Source organism: Hyla sarda, chromosome 8, assembly GCF_029499605.1.
Source record: "Hyla sarda isolate aHylSar1 chromosome 8, aHylSar1.hap1, whole genome shotgun sequence".
NCBI classification, from domain to species: Eukaryota; Metazoa; Chordata; class Amphibia; order Anura; family Hylidae; genus Hyla; species Hyla sarda.
This window is the reverse complement of record NC_079196.1, coordinates 44695112-44714065: the sequence shown is the minus strand read 5'-3', so window position 1 is coordinate 44714065 and position 18954 is coordinate 44695112. Positions and strand designations below refer to the sequence as shown.

General features: G+C 40.1%; 1 protein-coding gene across 4 annotated transcripts in view; it reads left to right on the top strand.

Annotated features, from left to right (window-relative positions):
- Positions 1-14237, top strand: part of FIGN (fidgetin, microtubule severing factor) — a 186604-nt gene extending 172367 nt beyond the window's left edge. For all 4 annotated transcript variants that reach the window (XM_056534009.1, XM_056534008.1, XM_056534010.1 and 1 more), the window contains one exon: positions 8940-14237. In XM_056534009.1, the coding sequence (XP_056389984.1) occupies positions 8948-11167 (2220 nt within the window). In that variant the 5' untranslated portion in view covers positions 8940-8947 and the 3' untranslated portion in view covers positions 11168-14237. The remainder of the gene's footprint in view (positions 1-8939) is intronic.
- Positions 14238-18954: the final 4717 nt, after the last annotated feature.

The window sequence follows — 18954 nt, the reverse complement described above, 5'->3', positions numbered from 1 at the left end:
ACCGGGGCGCTGCAAATCCGAGGATGTTGCGAGCGCTCCGGGGAGGAGCGGGGACCCGGAGCGCTCGGCGTAACAATATATAAATATACACACATACATACACACAACATAAATAAATATATAAATACACACACACAGACACACATACATACACACACATAAAACCATGATGTGCAAGTTTAATAATTCAATGATTCAAATAATTGTAACCTGTGACATAGACATGTACAGTAGTCTTCTAGCAAAAATATAATTTGCTTCACACTTTTAGTAGAGCTCCCACTTTTTAAAAAAGTGAATTCCGACCTGTTTCTCCTGTATCTTCATATTTTTTTATGAAAACAACAGCTTCCAGCATGCCCTGAGCGGCTGCAGTAGTCAAGGCATGCTGGTTATGTTTACTCTACAGTATAACATATAGGGGTAAATGTATAAATGGCTTTTATAATAAAACATAGAGGAAAATATATAAAGTGTGGCTTGATACTATTCGCAAATTTTGGTGCACACTTCTTTTTTTTTAATGCCAAACTCACCACTTTTTGACCTGGTCATATATTAACAGAACAGTTTATCCAGGACACATAAAGGCTGGAAACAGACCTGTGAATGCAGCTTCTATAACTGATTTCACTATGGACAAAAATACCAAATAGCCAACACTATGTGCAAATGCAAATAGGCTGTAGAAGAGAAACTGAGCACATTTTTTATTTGGAACACAGAGCTCTCTGCTGACATCTCAGCCCATTTTAAGAACTGTCCAGAGTAGGAGAAAATCCCCATAGCAAACATATGCTGCTCTGCACAGTTCCTAAAATGGACAGAGATGTCAGCATAGAGCACTGTGTTCCAAAAAGAAAATAATTTTTTAATAGAAGTAATTTACAAATCTGTTTAACGTTCTGGCTCCAGTTGATTTAAAAAATAAATAAAAAAGTTATCCACCGGAGTACCCCTTTAACCCCTTAACGACGAAGGACGTATATTTACGTCCTGCGCCGTCTCTTGCGATATGAAGCATCACATCGCGTCGGTCCCGGTGCTCATCAACGTCCGGGACCCACGGGTAATACTACACATGGCCGATCGCGGCAATGTGCGGAATTAACCCTTTAGAAGCGGCGGTCAAAGCTGACCACCGCTTCTAAAGTGAAAGTATCCCGGCTAGTCAGTCGGGCTGTTCGGGACCGCCGCAATTTCGATTTCGACCGCTGCGAAATCGTGGCGTCCCGAACAGCTTACAGGACACCGGGAGGGGCCTTACCTGTCTCCTCTGTGTCCGATCGACGAATGACTGCTCCGTGCCTGAGATCCAGGCAGGAGCTGTCAAGCGCCAATAACACTGATCACAGGCGTGCTAATCAGCATTAGAGATCAGTGTGTACAGTGTTATAGGTCCCTATGGGACCTATAACACTGCAAAAAAAAAAAGGAAAAAAAAGTGTTAATAAAGATCATTTAACCCCTTCTCTAATAAAAGTTTGTATCACCCCCCTTTTCCCATAAAAAAAATAAAACTGTAAATAAAAAAATAAATAAACATATGTGGTATCGCCGCGTGCGTAAATGTTCGAACTATAAAAATATATCATTAATTAAACCGCACGGTCAATGGCATACACGCAAAAAAATTCAAAAGTCAAAAAAAGCGTATTTTGGTCACTTTTTATACCATTAAAAAATGAATAAAAAGTGATCAAAAATTCCAATCAAAAAAAAAAAAGTTATAGGGGTCAGAAGATGACATTTTTAAACGTATACATTTTCCTGCATGTAGTTATGATTTTTTCCAGAAGTACGACAAAATGAAACCTATATAAGTAGGGTATCATTTTAACCGTATGGACCTACAGAATAATAATAAGGTGTCATTTTTACCGAAATATGCACTGCGTAGAAACGGAAGCCCCCAAAAGTTACAAAATGGCATTTTTTTTTCGATTTTGCCACACAATGATTTTTTTTTCCATTTCACCGTAAATTTTTGGGTAAAATGACTAATTTCACTGCAAAGTAGAATTGGTGATGCAAAAAATAAGCCATAATATGGATTTTTAGGTGGAAAATTGAAAGGGTTATGATTTTTAAAAGGTAAGGAGGAAAAAACGAAAGTGCAAAAACTGAAAAACCCTGAGTCCTTAAGGGGTTAAAAGGGTACTCCAGTGGGAAAACATTTTTTTTTAATCAACTGGTGCCAGAAAGTTAAACTGATTTGTAAATTACATCTATTTGAAAATATTAACCCTTCCAGTACTTATTAGCTGCTGAACACTACAAAGGGAGTTCTTTTCTTTTTGAGCTTATTTTCTGTCTGAACACAGTGCTCTCTGCTGACACCTCTGTCCATGTCAGGAACTGTACAGAGCAGTAGAGGTTTGCTATAAGGATTTGTTCCTGACATGGACAGAGGTGTCAGCACCAGTTGATTTAAAAAAAAAAATAGTTTTCCCCCGGAGTGCCCCTTTAAGGAGAAAGTAAATGCAAATTAGCTCTTTACTAGAAAGAAAAGAGCTTGCTTTCTGGTGCCACCTATATGAAGAAGCTTGCATGTGAGTCAATGCTTGACTCCTTTAAGCCTTAAAACATAACTACGGATTAATGGTTAAGTCAGAATCTCACCAAAAAGTAAGAGTTATTGATCTATTGACAGCATTGTTAGGTTTGTTGCCCTTCATCGGTACAGAACAGAGTGCAAGCTGATAAGTAGAGAGTAGGAGTTAGAGGGCAAGATTTCTCCTTGGGGTGCCAAAAGAGCTTGCCCTCTGGTTCAACCAATTAATCCGCAGCCATACTGTTCTTTATTGGCTAAAAATGGTTGATATCTCCAATAGGTGGCACCAGAGAGCAATCTCCTATCTTCATGGGAGAATGTTACTTTGCATATCCTTTTTACCCTAAATCCCAAGTGAAGCATGAATGGCTTTTGGTGCTCTGCTTAAGGAGAAATATAACAAATGTACCAGATTTGGAGTGATCCTCTTTAACTGGAATTTTGTAAATTAACCCAGTTCACCAAGTATCATCTGGCCAATGATCTTCCATATTCAGGAGTAAACTTATAACAAACCTCAGTGGAGAAGTAGCTTGTTCCTGTGTCAGTAAACTGAGATGTAGCCAGAGATCCATCCTTTGATAGGAAGATATAAAGAGAACCTCAAACGGGTTGGGTATTAAACAGATAGGATTCCGGGCATTCTGTACAGAAAATGATATGGAAAATCTAAATTGATTTCATAGGGAAGGAGATAGGAAGACATGGAGATGTCACTAAAAATGTCACCTGCATATGTGGATCTATCTTCCCCTAGCAATCAATAATTCAGAATATCTAATAGTGTTCAGGGATTTATCAAAATTAGGTTTGTGTCTGGTGTATGACATCAGCAATAGATATTTTCCTTTACCAGCTATGTGTCAGCGATACAAGTAATGTATGGTGTCCAAACATATCTGTCCTTAAGAGACATACTTAGTGTGTGAATTGCAGAAAGGTGTGAATATTTAGTGGTAATAATAGTAGAAGTGATAAGGAACACATGGCGTTTTGGTACCTGAATGAAAGAAAGCAATGGGAACACTGAGATGACGTCACATGACCCTAGGTTATCCAATCATTGCTTTGCATTATGTGCCATACAGCTCGCAGGCTAATGAGGACACAGCATAGGGGTGAGTTTAAGGGGCTGATAAAGCCCAATACACTGCACTACAGCTGCCATTTTGGAGAGAGAAAGCTGAGAGAGAGCCAGAACTAGACATGTGCAATTCGGTTCGGCACAGATGTCTAATTTACCAAATTTTACAATTTTCGGGCATTCGGACAGATCCGAATGCACGAAAACATATTTTGACCATTCCCGAATAGCCACGATAATACGAATAGCAAAATAACGAATGCATTATCCGTAAACGAACGTAAAGAATTCATTCTAATAATAAAAGAATAATAAAAAAAGATACAGTAGTGATGGAAAAAATTGTATCTAACAAAATGTATGTTTTTATTATGAAATGTTTATTAATTTTTAAACAGGGATCAATTTATGTGAGCGGGTAAAGCACTAAAAATGTAGCCGACAATAATATAAATGTAGTGTGTGCGTGTTTTTCACTTTTTTTTACATTTTTTAGGTAGTACTACTACTCCCAGCATGGAACACACTCTTCCATGATGGGAGTAGTAGTTACCTGTACTAATTAACAGGTCGCCGGGTTCCATTGCGATCCTCCTGTATAATGTATAGATGCGGCAGCCGCTCTTCTATGGTCCCCTGCACTCACGTATATATACACATATTCATATTTCCCGCAGAGCTATGATTGGCCAGATGGTTCCAGCCAATCACAGCTCTCTGTGAGAAATAGGAATATGTGTATATATACGTGAGTGCAGGGGACCATAGGAGAGCGGCCGCTGCATCCATACATTATACAGGAGCATCACAGCGGGTGTCAGGAGTGATACCCCCAGTGATCTTTCCTTTAATACAAGTACTACTACTCCCAACATGGAGTACACTCTGCTCCATGCTGAGAGCTGTAGTACCTGCATTAATAGACAGATCGCAGCAGTAATAGACAGAAGTGACATTTGCTGCAATGTCTATTAATGCAGGTACTACAGCTCCCAGCATGGAGCAGAGTGTGCTCCATGTTGGGAGTATTAGTACCTGCAGTAAGGGACAGATCCCAGTGGATGCGCAAACCCAGCAAGGAAAGGGTTAACTTACACTGCTGGACAGTGTAGGTTAACCCTTTGGGCGGTATACACTATGTACAGCTATCTATAGATACTTACTTACTTCCCTCGAGTACCGGGCAGGTCTGTGTAGCTCTGCCCCCCTAGTGATGACGGGAGCTACAGAAGGGAACAAGGCTAGTTAATCTGAAGCTCTGTTCACATTGTCCATTTTGTATAATGCCTACCTAGACAGGGAGACTCCAGCTGTTGCAAAACTACAACTCCCAGCATGCCCAGACAGCCATAGGCTGTCTGGGCATGCTGGGAGTTGTAGTTTTGCACCAATTGGTGGCTCCCTGTTTCGGTACACATTGCATCATGGGTGCTCTCCCCAGCGGACAGCGCCAAAAATGTCAACCAATTTTTTGTGTTTTTTTTTCTTCTCGTTTCAGATCCATGTAGAGGATTACTGTAGGTTTGATGGATTACGGCGGATTTTTTTTTTCTTTTAATAAAATGGTTAACGGGGGCTGTGGGGGAGTGTTTTTTTAAATAAAATAATTTTTCCAATGTGTTGTGTTTTTTTTTTTATAGAATTTTCAGGCTTAGTAGTGGAAGCCGGTCTCATTGACTGAATCCATTAGTAAGCCAGGGCTTAGCGTTAGCCCCCCAAAACAGCTAGCACTAACCCCCAATTATTACCCCGGTACCCACCGCCACAGGGGTGCCGGGAAGAGCCGGTACCAACAGGCCCAGAGCGTCAAAAATGGCACTCCTGGGCCTAGGCGGTAACAGGCTGTCGTTATTTAGGCTGGGGAGGGCCAGTAACCTGATAACGTAAGGCTGTTGCTGTTTGGTTGGTATTGTGCTGAGAATGAAAATACGGGGAACCCTATGCGTTTTTTATTTTATTTATTTAAATAAAAAAAATAAAAAACGTATAGGGTTCCCCGTATTATCATTCTCAGCACAATACCAATCAAACAGCAACAGCCTGACTTTATCAGGGTGGGCGAGGACCATTGTTACTGGCCCTCCCCAGCCTAAATAATGCCAGCCTGTTACCGCCTAGGCCCAGGAGCGCCATTTTTGATGCTCCGGGCCTGTTGGTACCAGCTCTTCCCGGCACCCCTGTGGCGGTGGGTACCGGGGTAATAATTGGAGGTTAGCGCTAGCTGTTTTTGGGGGCTAACGCTAAGCCCTGGCTTAGTAATGGATTCAGTCAATAAGACCGGCTTCCACTACTAAGCCTGAAAATTCAATAAAAAAAAACACAACTCATTGGAAAAATTATTTTATTTAAAAAAAACACTCCCCCACCGCCCTAATCTGCCGTAATCCATCAAATCCGCAGTAATCCTCTGCATACATGGATCTGAAACGAGAAGAAAAAAAAACACAAAAAATTGGTTATGACATTTTTGGCGCTGTCCGCTGGGGAGAGCACCCATGACGCAATGTCTACCGAAACAGGGAGCCACCAATTGGTGCAAAACTACAACTCCCAGCATGCCCAAACAGTCTTTGGCTGTATGGGCATGCTGGGAGTTGTAGTTTAGCAACAGCTGGAGTCTCCCTGTCTGGGTAGACACTGCCAGAAAGGTCTGTTCACATTATACAAAACGAAAGCGAATATGAATATGTGTATATATATACGGCCGTGCAGGGGACCAGAGAAGAGCGGCCGTTGCATCTATACATTATACAGTGTATTTATACAGTGGGGCAAAAAGTGTTTAATCAGCCACCAATTGTGCAAGTTCTCCTACTTAAAAAGATGAGAGAGGCCTGTAATTTTCATCATAGGTATACCTCAACTACGAGAGACATAATGATAAAAAAAATCCATAAAATTATATTGTCTGATTTTTTAAGAATTTATTTGCAAATTATGGTGGAAAATAAGTATTTGGTCACCTACAAACAAGCAAGATTTCTGACTCTCACAGACCTGTAACATCTTCTTCAAGAGTCTCCTCTGTCCTCCAATCGTTATCTGTATTAATGGCACCTGTCCACAACCTAAAACAGTCACACTCCAAACTCCACTATGGCCAAGACCAAAGAGATGTTGAAGAACACCAGAAACAAAATTGTAGACCTGCACCAGGCTGGGAAGACTGAATCTGCAATAGGCAAGCAGCTTGGTGTGAGGAAATCAACTGTGGGAGCATTAATTAGTACATGGAAGACATACAAGACCACTGATAATCTCCCTCGATCAGGGGCTCCACAAAAGATCTCACAAAAGGATCACAAGAATGGTGAGAAAAAGTCACAGAACCTGCAGAGAGCTGGGACCAAAGTTATAAAGGCTACCATCAGTAACACACTACGCCACTAGGGACTCAAATAATGCATTGCCAGAGGTGTCCCCCTGCTTTAGCCAGTACATGTCTGGGCCTGTCTGAAGTTTGCTATAGAGCATTTGGATGATCCAGAAGAGTATTGGAAGAATGTAATATGGTCAGATGAAACCAAAGTAGAACTTTTTGGTAAAAACTCAACTTGTCGTGTTTAGAGGAGAAAAAATGCTGAGTTGCATCCAAAGAACACCATACCTACTGTGAAGCATGGGGGTGGAAACATCATGCTTTGGGGCTGTTTTTCTGCTAAGGGACCAGGATGACTGATCCATGTAAAGGAAAGAATGAATGGGGCCATGTATCATGAGATTTTGAGTGAAAACCTTCTTCCATCAGCAAGGGCATTGAAGATGAAACGTGCCTGGGTCTTTCAGCATGACAATGATCCCAATCACACTGCCCGAGCAACGAAGTAGTGTCTTGGTAAGAAGTATTTCAAGGTTCTGGAGTGCCGTAGCCAGTCTCCAGATCCCTACCCCATAGAAAACCTTTGGAGGGAGTTGATAGTCCGTGTTGCCCAGCGACAGCCCCAAACATCAATGCTCTAGAGGAGATCTGCATGGAGGACTGGGCCAAAATACCAGCAACAGTGTGTGAAAACCTTGTGAAGACTTACAGAAAACGTTTGACCTCTGTCATTGCCAACAGAGAGTATATAACAATGAACTGAGTATTTGGTCAATAACAAAAGTCCATTTTCCACCACAATTTGCAAATAAATTCTTTACAAATCTGACAATGTGATTTTATGGATTTTTTATTCTCATTATGTCTCTCATAGTTGAGGTATACCTATGATGAAAATTGCAGGCCTCTTTCATCTTTTTAAGTGGGAGAACTTGCACAATTGGTGGCTAATGGCTGACTAAATACTTTTTTGCCCCACTGTATGTATATATATATATATATATATATATATATATACACACATACACACACACACACAGTATATATATATATATATATATATATATATATATACATATATATGTTATATATTCATGCAAAGTCTTTTAGCATGTTTGCTGAGTGTTATCTTTTAATGTCTTATTTTCTATATCAGTGTTTCTCAATCAGCATGCCTCCAGCTGTTTCATAACTACAATCTACAGCATGCCCGGAGCAGCTGCTGGCTGTCCGGGCATGCTGAAAGTTGTAGTTTTGAAGCAGTTGGAGGCACTCTGGTTGTAAAACCCTGGTCTATATGATAGATTCCAGCTGCAGAATCTAGAGTGTAAAGCTGATAAAAACTTTTCGGGGTTAGTCAGCGGCGGTTCAATTCCTTACGCCCTGGAGACATTCTGGGGAAACAGACCAGAAGACAAGCGTTGCTTGTTTTTTTTTTGTTTTCTTTCGTTTTTTTTCTTTAGGGTTTCTACAGCAGAGCTCTGAGGCAGAAAGAAAGCAGTTGTAATTCATACCGAGTTGTAGGCTTTGTGTGATGAAAGCGATGGACCGCTGCCTAGGAGATTGCTTTGCTGCACTCCACGAAGCAGATTTGAAGCTGTCGTGGACCACTTTAGATGAGAGTTGGATTATGGAATGACCTGCAATGTCTGTGTCATATTGTACAGCACAGGGTGCATTATGCGGTGCTAACTAGGTGTTCAGCACCAAATAAGAGAGGTATCCTAAATGTGATCTGTCAGCTGTGTCTCATATTTTTAGATTGGGGGGAAAAAAAGAAGAAATTTAAAACTGATATTGTACAGACAGTAGCGCAGCTACATATATAGCTCTGGAAACCTCTGTCTGTTTTTTCACTAAATGAACCCATCAGAATGGACTAAAAAAATAAGAATATTGAATTATTTATTTAAGTTATATCTAATGCATCAAATATATTTATGTTATTTTTGTATTGATTGCTTTCTTTTTCGTTCCTTTAGGCTTGAAGATGCAGTGGACGCCAGAGCATGCTCAATGGCCGGAACAGCATTTCGACATATCGTCAACCACAAGGTCACCGGCTCACAAAGTGGAAGCCTACAGAGGTCATCTGCAACGCACGTACCAGTACGCCTGGGCCAATGATGATATATCAGCTTTAACTGCATCTAATCTACTGAAAAAGTATGCTGAGAAATATTCCGGTATTTTGGAAGGATCTATGGACAGACCTCTTCTTAGTAACTACACTGAAGCCCAGTCAGGCCTGGTGAATGGTCGAAAAAGCGATGGCGAGCCTTGGCAAAGTTCTTTGAATTCAGAGAACGTCTATCCTATGAACTGTGTTTCCGATGTGATTGCGGCAAGCAAAGCTGGAGTAGGAGCCGCTATACCTCCGTCAGATGTCTCTGCTAGCATAGGCAGTTCTCCTGGGGTGGGCAGCAATTTGTCAGAACCTAGTTATTCCAGTAGTACATGTGGAAGTCACTCAGTTCCTAGTCTACATTCAGGGCTACCATCTCAGGAATATGGAACAGGATATAATGGCTCCTATTTGCATTCAAGCTACAGCAGTCAATCTGCATCTGCACTGCCATCACCTCATCCATCTCCGCTTCATAGTTCTGGACTCCTACAGCCTCCTCCACCACCCCCTCCCCCGCCGGCTCTTGTACCAGGCTATAATGGAGCCTCCAACCTTTCAGGCTACAACTATCCACCTGCTGGATATCCTTCGCAGTCCAGTGTGGGATCAGGATACAGTCCTGGAAGCGCTCCTCCTCCCTCAGCTTACCTTCCTTCTGGTATCCCTGCTCCTACTCCTCTTCCACCGACAACTGTTCCGGGCTACAGTTACCAAACACATGGTTTGACACCAATAACTCCTAGTTCAGCTAGTTCCCTCAAAAGAAAAGCTTTCTATATGGCAGGACAAGGAGATTTAGATTCAAGTTATGGAAACTATAGTTATGGGCAACAAAGAACCTCACACAGCCCTATGTACAGAATGCCTGACACCTCTATATCCAACTCAAATAGAGGAAATGGCTATGACCGAAGTTCTGAGCCTTCATCCTTGGCATTTAAGCCCACAAAGCAGCTAGCTCCTACTGATCAGCAAAGAAAGTTTAGCAATCAGTCAACAAGAGCTCTTACACCACCTTCATATAGCACTGGAAAGAATTCAAGGTCAAATGAAGCTTTTGGAAAATACAACTCATCTGCAATCAATGAACATAGTGAAGAGCATAGACAGCTACTCCCACACTCTCTGCAAGGCCCTGGACTTCATACGGCTACCTCATCCAACCACTCTGTGGACGAACAGCTGAAAAACACTGATACTCACCTCATTGACCTTGTAACTAATGAGATTATCAACCAGGGACATCCAGTTGACTGGGATGAAATTGCCGGCCTTGATTTGGTAAAGGCATTTATAAAGGAGGAAGTGTTATGGCCTGTCATTCGATCCGATGCATTCAGTGGACTTACGGCTTTGCCTCGGAGCATACTTTTATTTGGACCTAGAGGAACAGGCAAGACATTGTTAGGCAGATGCATAGCTAGTCAGCTAGGTGCCACGTTCTTCAAAATTACTGGCTCTAATCTTGTCACAAAGTGGATAAATGAAGGTGAAAAAATTGTCCACGCGTCGTTTCTTGTGGCAAGGTGTCGGCAACCTTCTGTGATTTTTGTAAGTGACATAGACATGCTTCTTTCTTCCCAAGTGGGTGAGGAACACAATCCAATAAGCCGAATGAGAACAGAGTTTCTTATGCAGTTAGATTCCGTTCTTTCATCTGCTGAGGACCAAATAGTTGTAATTTGTGCCACAAGTAAACCCGAAGAAATAGATGAATCTCTAAGGAGATACTTCATGAAGAGACTTCTTATCCCACTTCCAGACAGCACAGCCAGGCATCAAATAATAATACAATTGCTCTCACAGCACAATTACTGTCTCAATGACAAAGAGGTTGCACTCCTAGTCCAGCGCACAGAAGGTTTTTCTGGACTGGATGTGGCTCGCTTGTGTCAGGAAGCTGTGGTTGGCCCTCTCCATGCCATACCACCCTCAGACCTCTCAGCCATTATGCCGAGCCAGCTGAGGCCCGTAACGTACCAAGACTTTGAAAATGTATTCTGCAAGATTCAGCCCAGCATATCACAGAAAGAACTTGACACATATATCGAATGGAACAAAATGTTTGGTTGCAGTCAGTGATAATAAACATTTACAGTGAATGCTGGCACACAAATCTAGGGGATCGGGAGCTGAGTCCCTTTCGGCAGTGGCCTAAATGTTAAAGGTACCAAGGCAGCCACAATAAACTTGCATCTTCAGAGTAATGGTAGACTTTAATGTGCATTAAAGAAGCCAATGTTCTGAATCAAATGACATGACCATGAGCATATTTTAATGCTTAGTTCTGTTTAAGGAAACCGACACTCGAAAAGAAGCAGGGTGGACATAGGTTGACATTGGAAAGACATGAATCCCGTGTATTGATTCCATTCTGCTGTTCTTGAGATTTAGTTGCTGTCAAGTGCCTCAAGTGGTGCTTTATTATTTTGTTTGCCTCACAATTACATTGGTGGCATGTGCTAATATAAAGAGCTTTAACTTCAAACATTAATGGACTATAGCGGAGCAGATAAGTTGAAAGACGGAGAGCCAGATTTTCTTGCCATGTTATGAGCAACAGTATTCCTCAATCCTGTCTGTTCTGCAGAAGGGATAAGAAAATTTAATCTGGAACTTAATTTCTGTAGTTTATTTCTTTTAATGTTCTGTCTGCAAAAATGACAAACAAACAAAAAAAAAAACCTCAGGAAAGTTGATTTGTACAGTACCTCAAAGGAATGTGTTGAAAGCACTATTTACTGCTGAGAGAGATGGTTGGCGTCATTGTTGCTTTATATTACAAATGTATGTTTACCTCAAAAAAAAAAATTGGAAAGTGGCATGGAAAATTTACTTTGAATGTATTTGGTTGATTCTAAAGAAAATGGCTACTGTCTTGCCATATTAATTTGTAACTGACTTCTCCCTATGTAAATGACACACTATTCAGATTGACCATTTACGATATTAAATGAAAGGCTTTTTTTTAATAAGTTCAGATGGTGCAAGTATTCTTTATAAATATATATATTTACAGAGATGGAAAATTTTATGACTGGAATGAACTTGACATCAGTCCCAACAACTGCGAAAAAAGAAAGGTTTAGTCAAATTAACCACAACTGTTTTATTAAAAACAAAAAATCTATAGATATATATTAACTTGTAACCATTGACACTGTAGTTAGCCTTTATAGTCCCTGGCTATACATTAGCGTCAACATCATATGTTGTACAGTTTTGCAGTCGGCACATTGGTTAAGAAAACCAGTTGTTGAATTTGCAAAATAAAAAATTGTTGCTTACAGCAGACCATAAAAATTTTTCAGTTTAAGCCGGGCCCAAATGATAGCTTTGTTTATGCTGTCAATGAACAACCATGACATGACTGCAGTGGTTTCCTATAGAAGTGACCGTGTGATGGTTTTGAAAATTCGACCTGGTGGGATGTTTTTGATAGTGTCCAAGGTTTTGTGCCATTTTTGCTGTAGGAAACCATTTCAGTGAAAGGGGTACGTCACTGTTCCAGTGTTCGGAACATTATGTTCCGAATGCAGGATGTGGGCTGCGGGGGGGTCGTGACATCACGGCCACATCCCTCACGATGCCACGTCACACCCTCTCAATGCAAGTCTATGGGAGGGAGCGTGGTGACTGCCACGCCCCCTCTCATAGACATGCATTGAGGGGGTGTGACGTGATGACTCATGGGGCGTGACCATGACATCACGTCCCCCGCAGCCCACGTTCAGAACAAAATGTTCTGAACACTGGGGCAGTGGAGTACCCCTTTATGGTCTTGGGCTACTGTATGTTCACACATTGTTTACCCCTCTTTTATTTTTTACAAAAAAATCTACCATTATTTAGCCATCTTATGGTTCAAGAGAGGGCCAAAATTGTCGTTTTTAACTATTGAGCTCATTGGAATCCACTGGACATAGGGCTGGTAATGCACATATTGGCCCAGATTTATTACTTAGCCTGAAACCTTAATTGTCTGTTTTTTTTCCCAAAACAACCAATAACAGCTCAACTTTTACTTTACAAGAGCTCGTTAAGACATGAAAGTTGAGCTGTGATTAGTTGTTATGGGAAAAATTAGACAATTAGGGTTTCAGGCTGATTGATAAATCTCACCCATTGTATTATTTAACAACTGTTAGAAAATGACTGCTGTCTTTTGAGTAAAAGATGAATAAAAAGGGGTAAAAAGACAGGACCAAAAACTGTGTGTGAACATAACCTATTTTTTTTTTTTTTTTTTTTAAATAAAGATCCCAAAAACATTGCCAACTTTTTAATTCTTCATTACTGGGCTGATGGCTGGTACACAGAAGACATTTCAGCCTTCCAAAGTCAAGTTGATACCTGGGCTGAGGACATTCAGTATTAGCATTGCAACCAAAATACATGCAAACGTGTGATGTATTTATGAACTTTTTTTAATTTTTATTTAATAAAAATAAAAAATGTACTGTGGGGTTCTTGTAACTGTGTTTGGTCCAGAAGACATGCATTTCTACACCTTGTGACACAACACTATTGTTCTACATGTGGAAAACTCAAGTAGGCTTTCTATAAACCGTATGCCCTTCCTTTTCCGAAGAACTATTTTCTTGACACTCTTTTCCAAACTGGAACAATTTAGCTTTATTGCATTTAATTATACAACTATTTAACATTGGTTTATTTGTTATTGGTGATCAATATGTGAAATTATTCCTTGAGTTATTAATATTTTATGGTTGCCACTATGGGCTCCAAAGAGTTTATTCTCTCTTTTTTTTTTTTTTCCCCCCTACATTCTTTTTCCTATGTATGTTCACTATATTTTTTAACTGCTGTTTTTAATACTTGTGACATTTATCTTTTCTCTTTCCCCCTAACTTGTACTGTCACAATTTGATGTTTATTTTTGCAGTTATGTTTTTTGTTGACCTATAATGACAGCTAATTGATGCTGGGTGATATATTGGGGGGTAGTGTACAGATTATAGCTGTCTCTCGCCTGCCAACTCAAGAACAGGACAGCTCGGCTTTTTTGAATGTATTGTTTTGTTTACTTTAAATGGAGACAGTGGCAAAGCTGTTCCAAGGCACTGGCAAATTGATGTACATTTTAGACATTTAATAAATGCACTGAACGTCGTACAGAGAAATTCCATTACATTTTGCTTCTTCTCTTTTTTTGTTTACTCTCAAACAATTTTTTATTATTATTATTTCTAGGAAAATTTGATGTTAAAAATGATAAAAAATGAAAAAATGAAATTGCACTTCCAAAGACAAAAAAATACGCATTGAGAATCAAACCTATTTTCCAAAAATAAATGGGTGCCAACAATGAAAATTGTAATTGCATGTCTTTTCTTCTTTAAACTTAGAGCGCTCATCTTCATCTCTTTGAGGAACACATATTATTAAGTTATGGTTTTTTCAACAAAGGTTTAAGGATTTTTTTGTGTTTCAAAGTAACTATTAACTAAATTGTGTTATATTTTAATTAAAAAAAAACATACTAAATACAAAAATACTACTATCATTGTTATTAAAATTAGGAGCACATCTCATTTAGATTTATTTTTATCACATTTTTTTCTTATATAATTTCTTTTTCTTATTATATAAATTTAAAGTTGTTTCAGAAACAGTTTTTTATTATGCAATAAAAAAAAAAATAATACCATCCTTGCTCCACTGCCGTTGTTGTTTACCATGTAGCCCAGTCCTGCTGCACTTAATGCTCTCTGTCTTGACACAAAGAAGTGTCTAATCGACCAATCAGGTATTGAGCCTGGTCCTCACTGTGGCCCATGATTGGTTAAGTGGGTACAACCTCGTGTGGAGACTGAAAGCAGGAAGTGCCTAACATTAGGATCAGGCTTTATGGGAACAATGGCAGTGGGGGAGTAGGGCAGGTAAGTACACATTGCTTATTGATTTTAGTGCCTGAGCCTATTGCATACTAAAAACAATTTGTGGTCAACCCCATTATTTTTTTTCAAAATCTCTTATACTCCTTGGCACCCTCACTCGTCTAAATGCAGCTGTCATATTTTCTTCCATAGGTGCTGTTTCTCAGTTCACAGGTATTGCAGTAACCAACCATAAGACTAGTTTCATATCATAAGACTAGTTTCATACGACTAGTTTCATACAAGAGTTAAATGTCAGACTGTCCCAGCCCTTCTGAGGGTCTGATAACCCAAACTAACAACATCATAAAGCTTAAATGCTGTAAGTTTGGGTCATAACACTTGAGATCAGGCCAGGACATTTGATAGTAATAAGGTTGCAGAAATGTGCCCATATATTACACCAGAGAAACAAAGGTACAGTGTCCAATATATGTGCTTTAAAATGTTTGCCAAATCCACTTTATACAAACATAAAACCTATTTTGAACATATTCAAACGTCCTTCCTTTTATGACAGGAGTCCTGATCAAACTAAAAAAGTTTTACGGCAACAACTGAAAATAAATATATTAGTTAAAAAATAAAATGATGTCCAGCATGTGAAAGTCCAGGTCAAAACAATATTTTATTCAATGAACATATAATTATAATACAACCAGACATGGAGCAGAAATTAAAGTAGGCTGATACATTTCGGGGATAATCCTTATAGAGTTTTATGATTTATAGTTTATCCTCAAAAAACGACAAACTACTATACTTTCTACTCCATGTCTGGAGGTATTCTGTTTTAATATGCATTGAGTAAAATAAGTCTTTACCTAGCATCTATATATTGCTTAAAGGGTACTTCATATTGTGCTACCAGCGGCAGGATCACTTCTGATCCCGAAACTTGCTTGCAGACTATTGCAATCTGAACACGGAGTAGCTGAAAGTCCTATACAAGTATATGGGATTTTATAGGGCTACTTCACTGCCCCAGTGTTTGGAACAATTTGTTCTGAACGCTGGGGGCTAGCTGCGAGGGGTCGTGACGTCACGTCACACCTTCTCAATGCAAGTCTATGGAAGGGGGCATGGCGGTTGCTATGCCCCCTCCCATAGACAAGCATTGAGGATATGTGACGTGATGTCATATGGGGCGTGACCATGACATTACGACCCCCGCACCCAGCGTTCAGAACAAAATGTTCCAAACATTGGGGCAGTGGAGTACCCCTTTATGGTCTTGTGCTACTGTATGTTCACACATTGTTTACCCCTCTTTTATTTTTTTACAAAAAAGTCTACCATCATTTGGCCATTTTATGGTTCAAGACTGCCAAACTGCCAAAATTGTCATTTTTAACCATTGAGCTCTTTGGAATTCACTGGACATAGGGCTGGTAATGCAAATATTGGCCCAGATTTATCAATTAGCCTGAAACCTTAATTATCTGTTTTTTCCAAAAACAACCAATAACAGCAGATGCCCCCTCCCATAGACTTGCATTGAGGGGGCATGGCGTGATGTAATGAGGGGCGTGGTCATTTTACTATAGAGACTGCACCAGAGTATAATACACTTAAAAAATCATTACTTTACACCATGTACTTTGATGGTTTTGGTTTAGCACTCAACAACAAAAGTTATACAAAGGCAATAAAGTTACTGCCAAACCCTATTGGTAGAGGTTTATCTACTACAGGAACAAAACATTAGGCATGTTGAAACCTTATATCCAGCCATACGTTCCCCAGATGTCTGCTATTGGGGGCAGTCAGGAGGTCCCCCATACACATTTCATTGCCAATATCACTAACTATAAGACTGGTTGCAAGTCAAAGTTGTTGAAATAAGTTCAATATTATTTTGACAATATTAAAAAAAACAATGCTATAGTAATTTGAAACTTTCTATTTACCTCTCATGATCTTGTTAAATGTTATAATCCTCCCAGTATACTTCCGCCATCATAATAAACCACCCCCTGCCTTTATTTGTATTAGTTTTTAGTTTTCTACCTTGATATTGCTCTGTATTTTCTGCTCAGTCTCAGTCAGATTCACAGACCTGGAAGGGGCGTTACCCAGCAAGCATGACATCATCTGAAGCCATACAGGGGAGAACTTCCTCTCTCACTCTGCTACACACAGCCTAGGGCAGTTCAGTGTGAGATGAGCTATGATTGGCTAAGGTTGCACATACCCCCCTCAGCACTTCCTGTTTTTGGATTTCTGTCAGGCCAGCAGGAGTCCAAAGTCTGTGCAAAAGTGGCAACTTTTTAAAACACAGATAAAACATAGAAAACTTCATTTTTTTAAAACAAAGTATATTAGAAATATTTTTTATTTACCATAAGGAGTGCAATAGCAAAAATTAGTTTTAATGAGAGTGATCATTTAAAGGCAGAGTGTAAAGTAAAAAAATATCCTGTTTAAAGTGACACTCTATCCAAAACGTTATCTTACCGCCTAGCATAAGTATGGTGAGGATACATGCTGCACTGCTCTCGCCATTTACTGGGCACTCAGTTTTCCTTATATGATGCTGGCTCTGTTCCCCTACATGGTCCACTTAAACAGCACTTACTGGGTGTACCAGGAGATAGTGCAGGGGATCAATGCAGCTCTAAGAGAGGCTCAGCGAGTCTCATTGAGTTAGAGTGCAGGCCCAGTGTTGCTCTCCCTCCAGTTCTGTAAAGCTCGGCACGGAGAGATGCTGGACACAATTGCTGTGGAAAGGGGCATACATGGAACTCACTAAGTGTGATCGGCAGACCATGTTGATCAAAACTTTTGACATGTCACTAGGACATGTCAAAAATTTGTCCAAATGACAGGCAGTCTTTAAATAATAATAAAAATAAAAACACAGTGTAAGCTACATTAGATCATCCCAAAGTTATTATTCAATATTAGTAAAAATGTGACTTTAAAGGGTCTTTTAATCTTACAATATTATAGTGTATTACTAGAATTCTGTTCTGCCAATTATGATCTGGAAGTCCATGGCGCTACCTAACCTTTGTTCAGAAATTAAAGGCACTTCCAAGAGATATGCTCTTATAGAGAAAAATGTCTTTAAGCGTGCGCCCACATGTGCATATTTGCTGCAAATTTGCAGTGGCAGATTTTGCTACCCATTGATGACAATGGGCAGCAAAAATCCATGTGTGAACATACCTTAAAGCAAAACTTAGTGCTGTTGCGGTGGCAGAATATCTCTTTAAGGGTGGGTTCACACGTGCATATTTTTGCTGCAGATTTTGCTGTCCATTGACTTCAATGAGTTGCAAATTTGCTACAGCAGATGTGCAGCAGAAAATACGCACGTGTGAATGTAACTTAAGGTACGTTCACACAAGCGGATTCTGCCTTTACAGGTGCCTGCTCAAAGCAGCAATACGCCGCTACGAGCAGACACACTGAAGCGATGTGCGAGTCGGTGAGCATCCACGGTGTACTCGCACACATCGCGGCCACTCTCCCCGCTATATGAGCTAGGCCGAGAGCTGCCGCGATGTGCGAGTATACTATGCATGCGCACTGCGACTCGCACATCACAGTGCGTCTGCTCGTAAAGGCGTATTGCTGCTCCGAGTAGGCACATGTAAAGGCAGCATACAGCGGTCTATCAGCTGCGGTTTTGCAGTGTAAAGTGCGCTGGGGATCCGATTGTGTGAACGTACCATTAGGGTAAATTCACATGTACAGGATCGGCTGCATATTTTTGTTGCATGTTTTCTGCAGCTGATATTGCTACCCGTTGAAGTTAATGGGTTGCAAAATCAGCTGCACAAAATATGCGGCAGATTCTGTACGTGTGAATGTAATCAGGATCTTGACTTGCATGTTACTTCAGACAAATCCATATCCCGATCCCTCTAGTCTCCGGCTATGAAGGTGCCAGAAGATTTAAACAGGTATCTCGCTGCCACACCATCATCAGAGTTACTTTTTAAACAATTGCATTGCCATTAA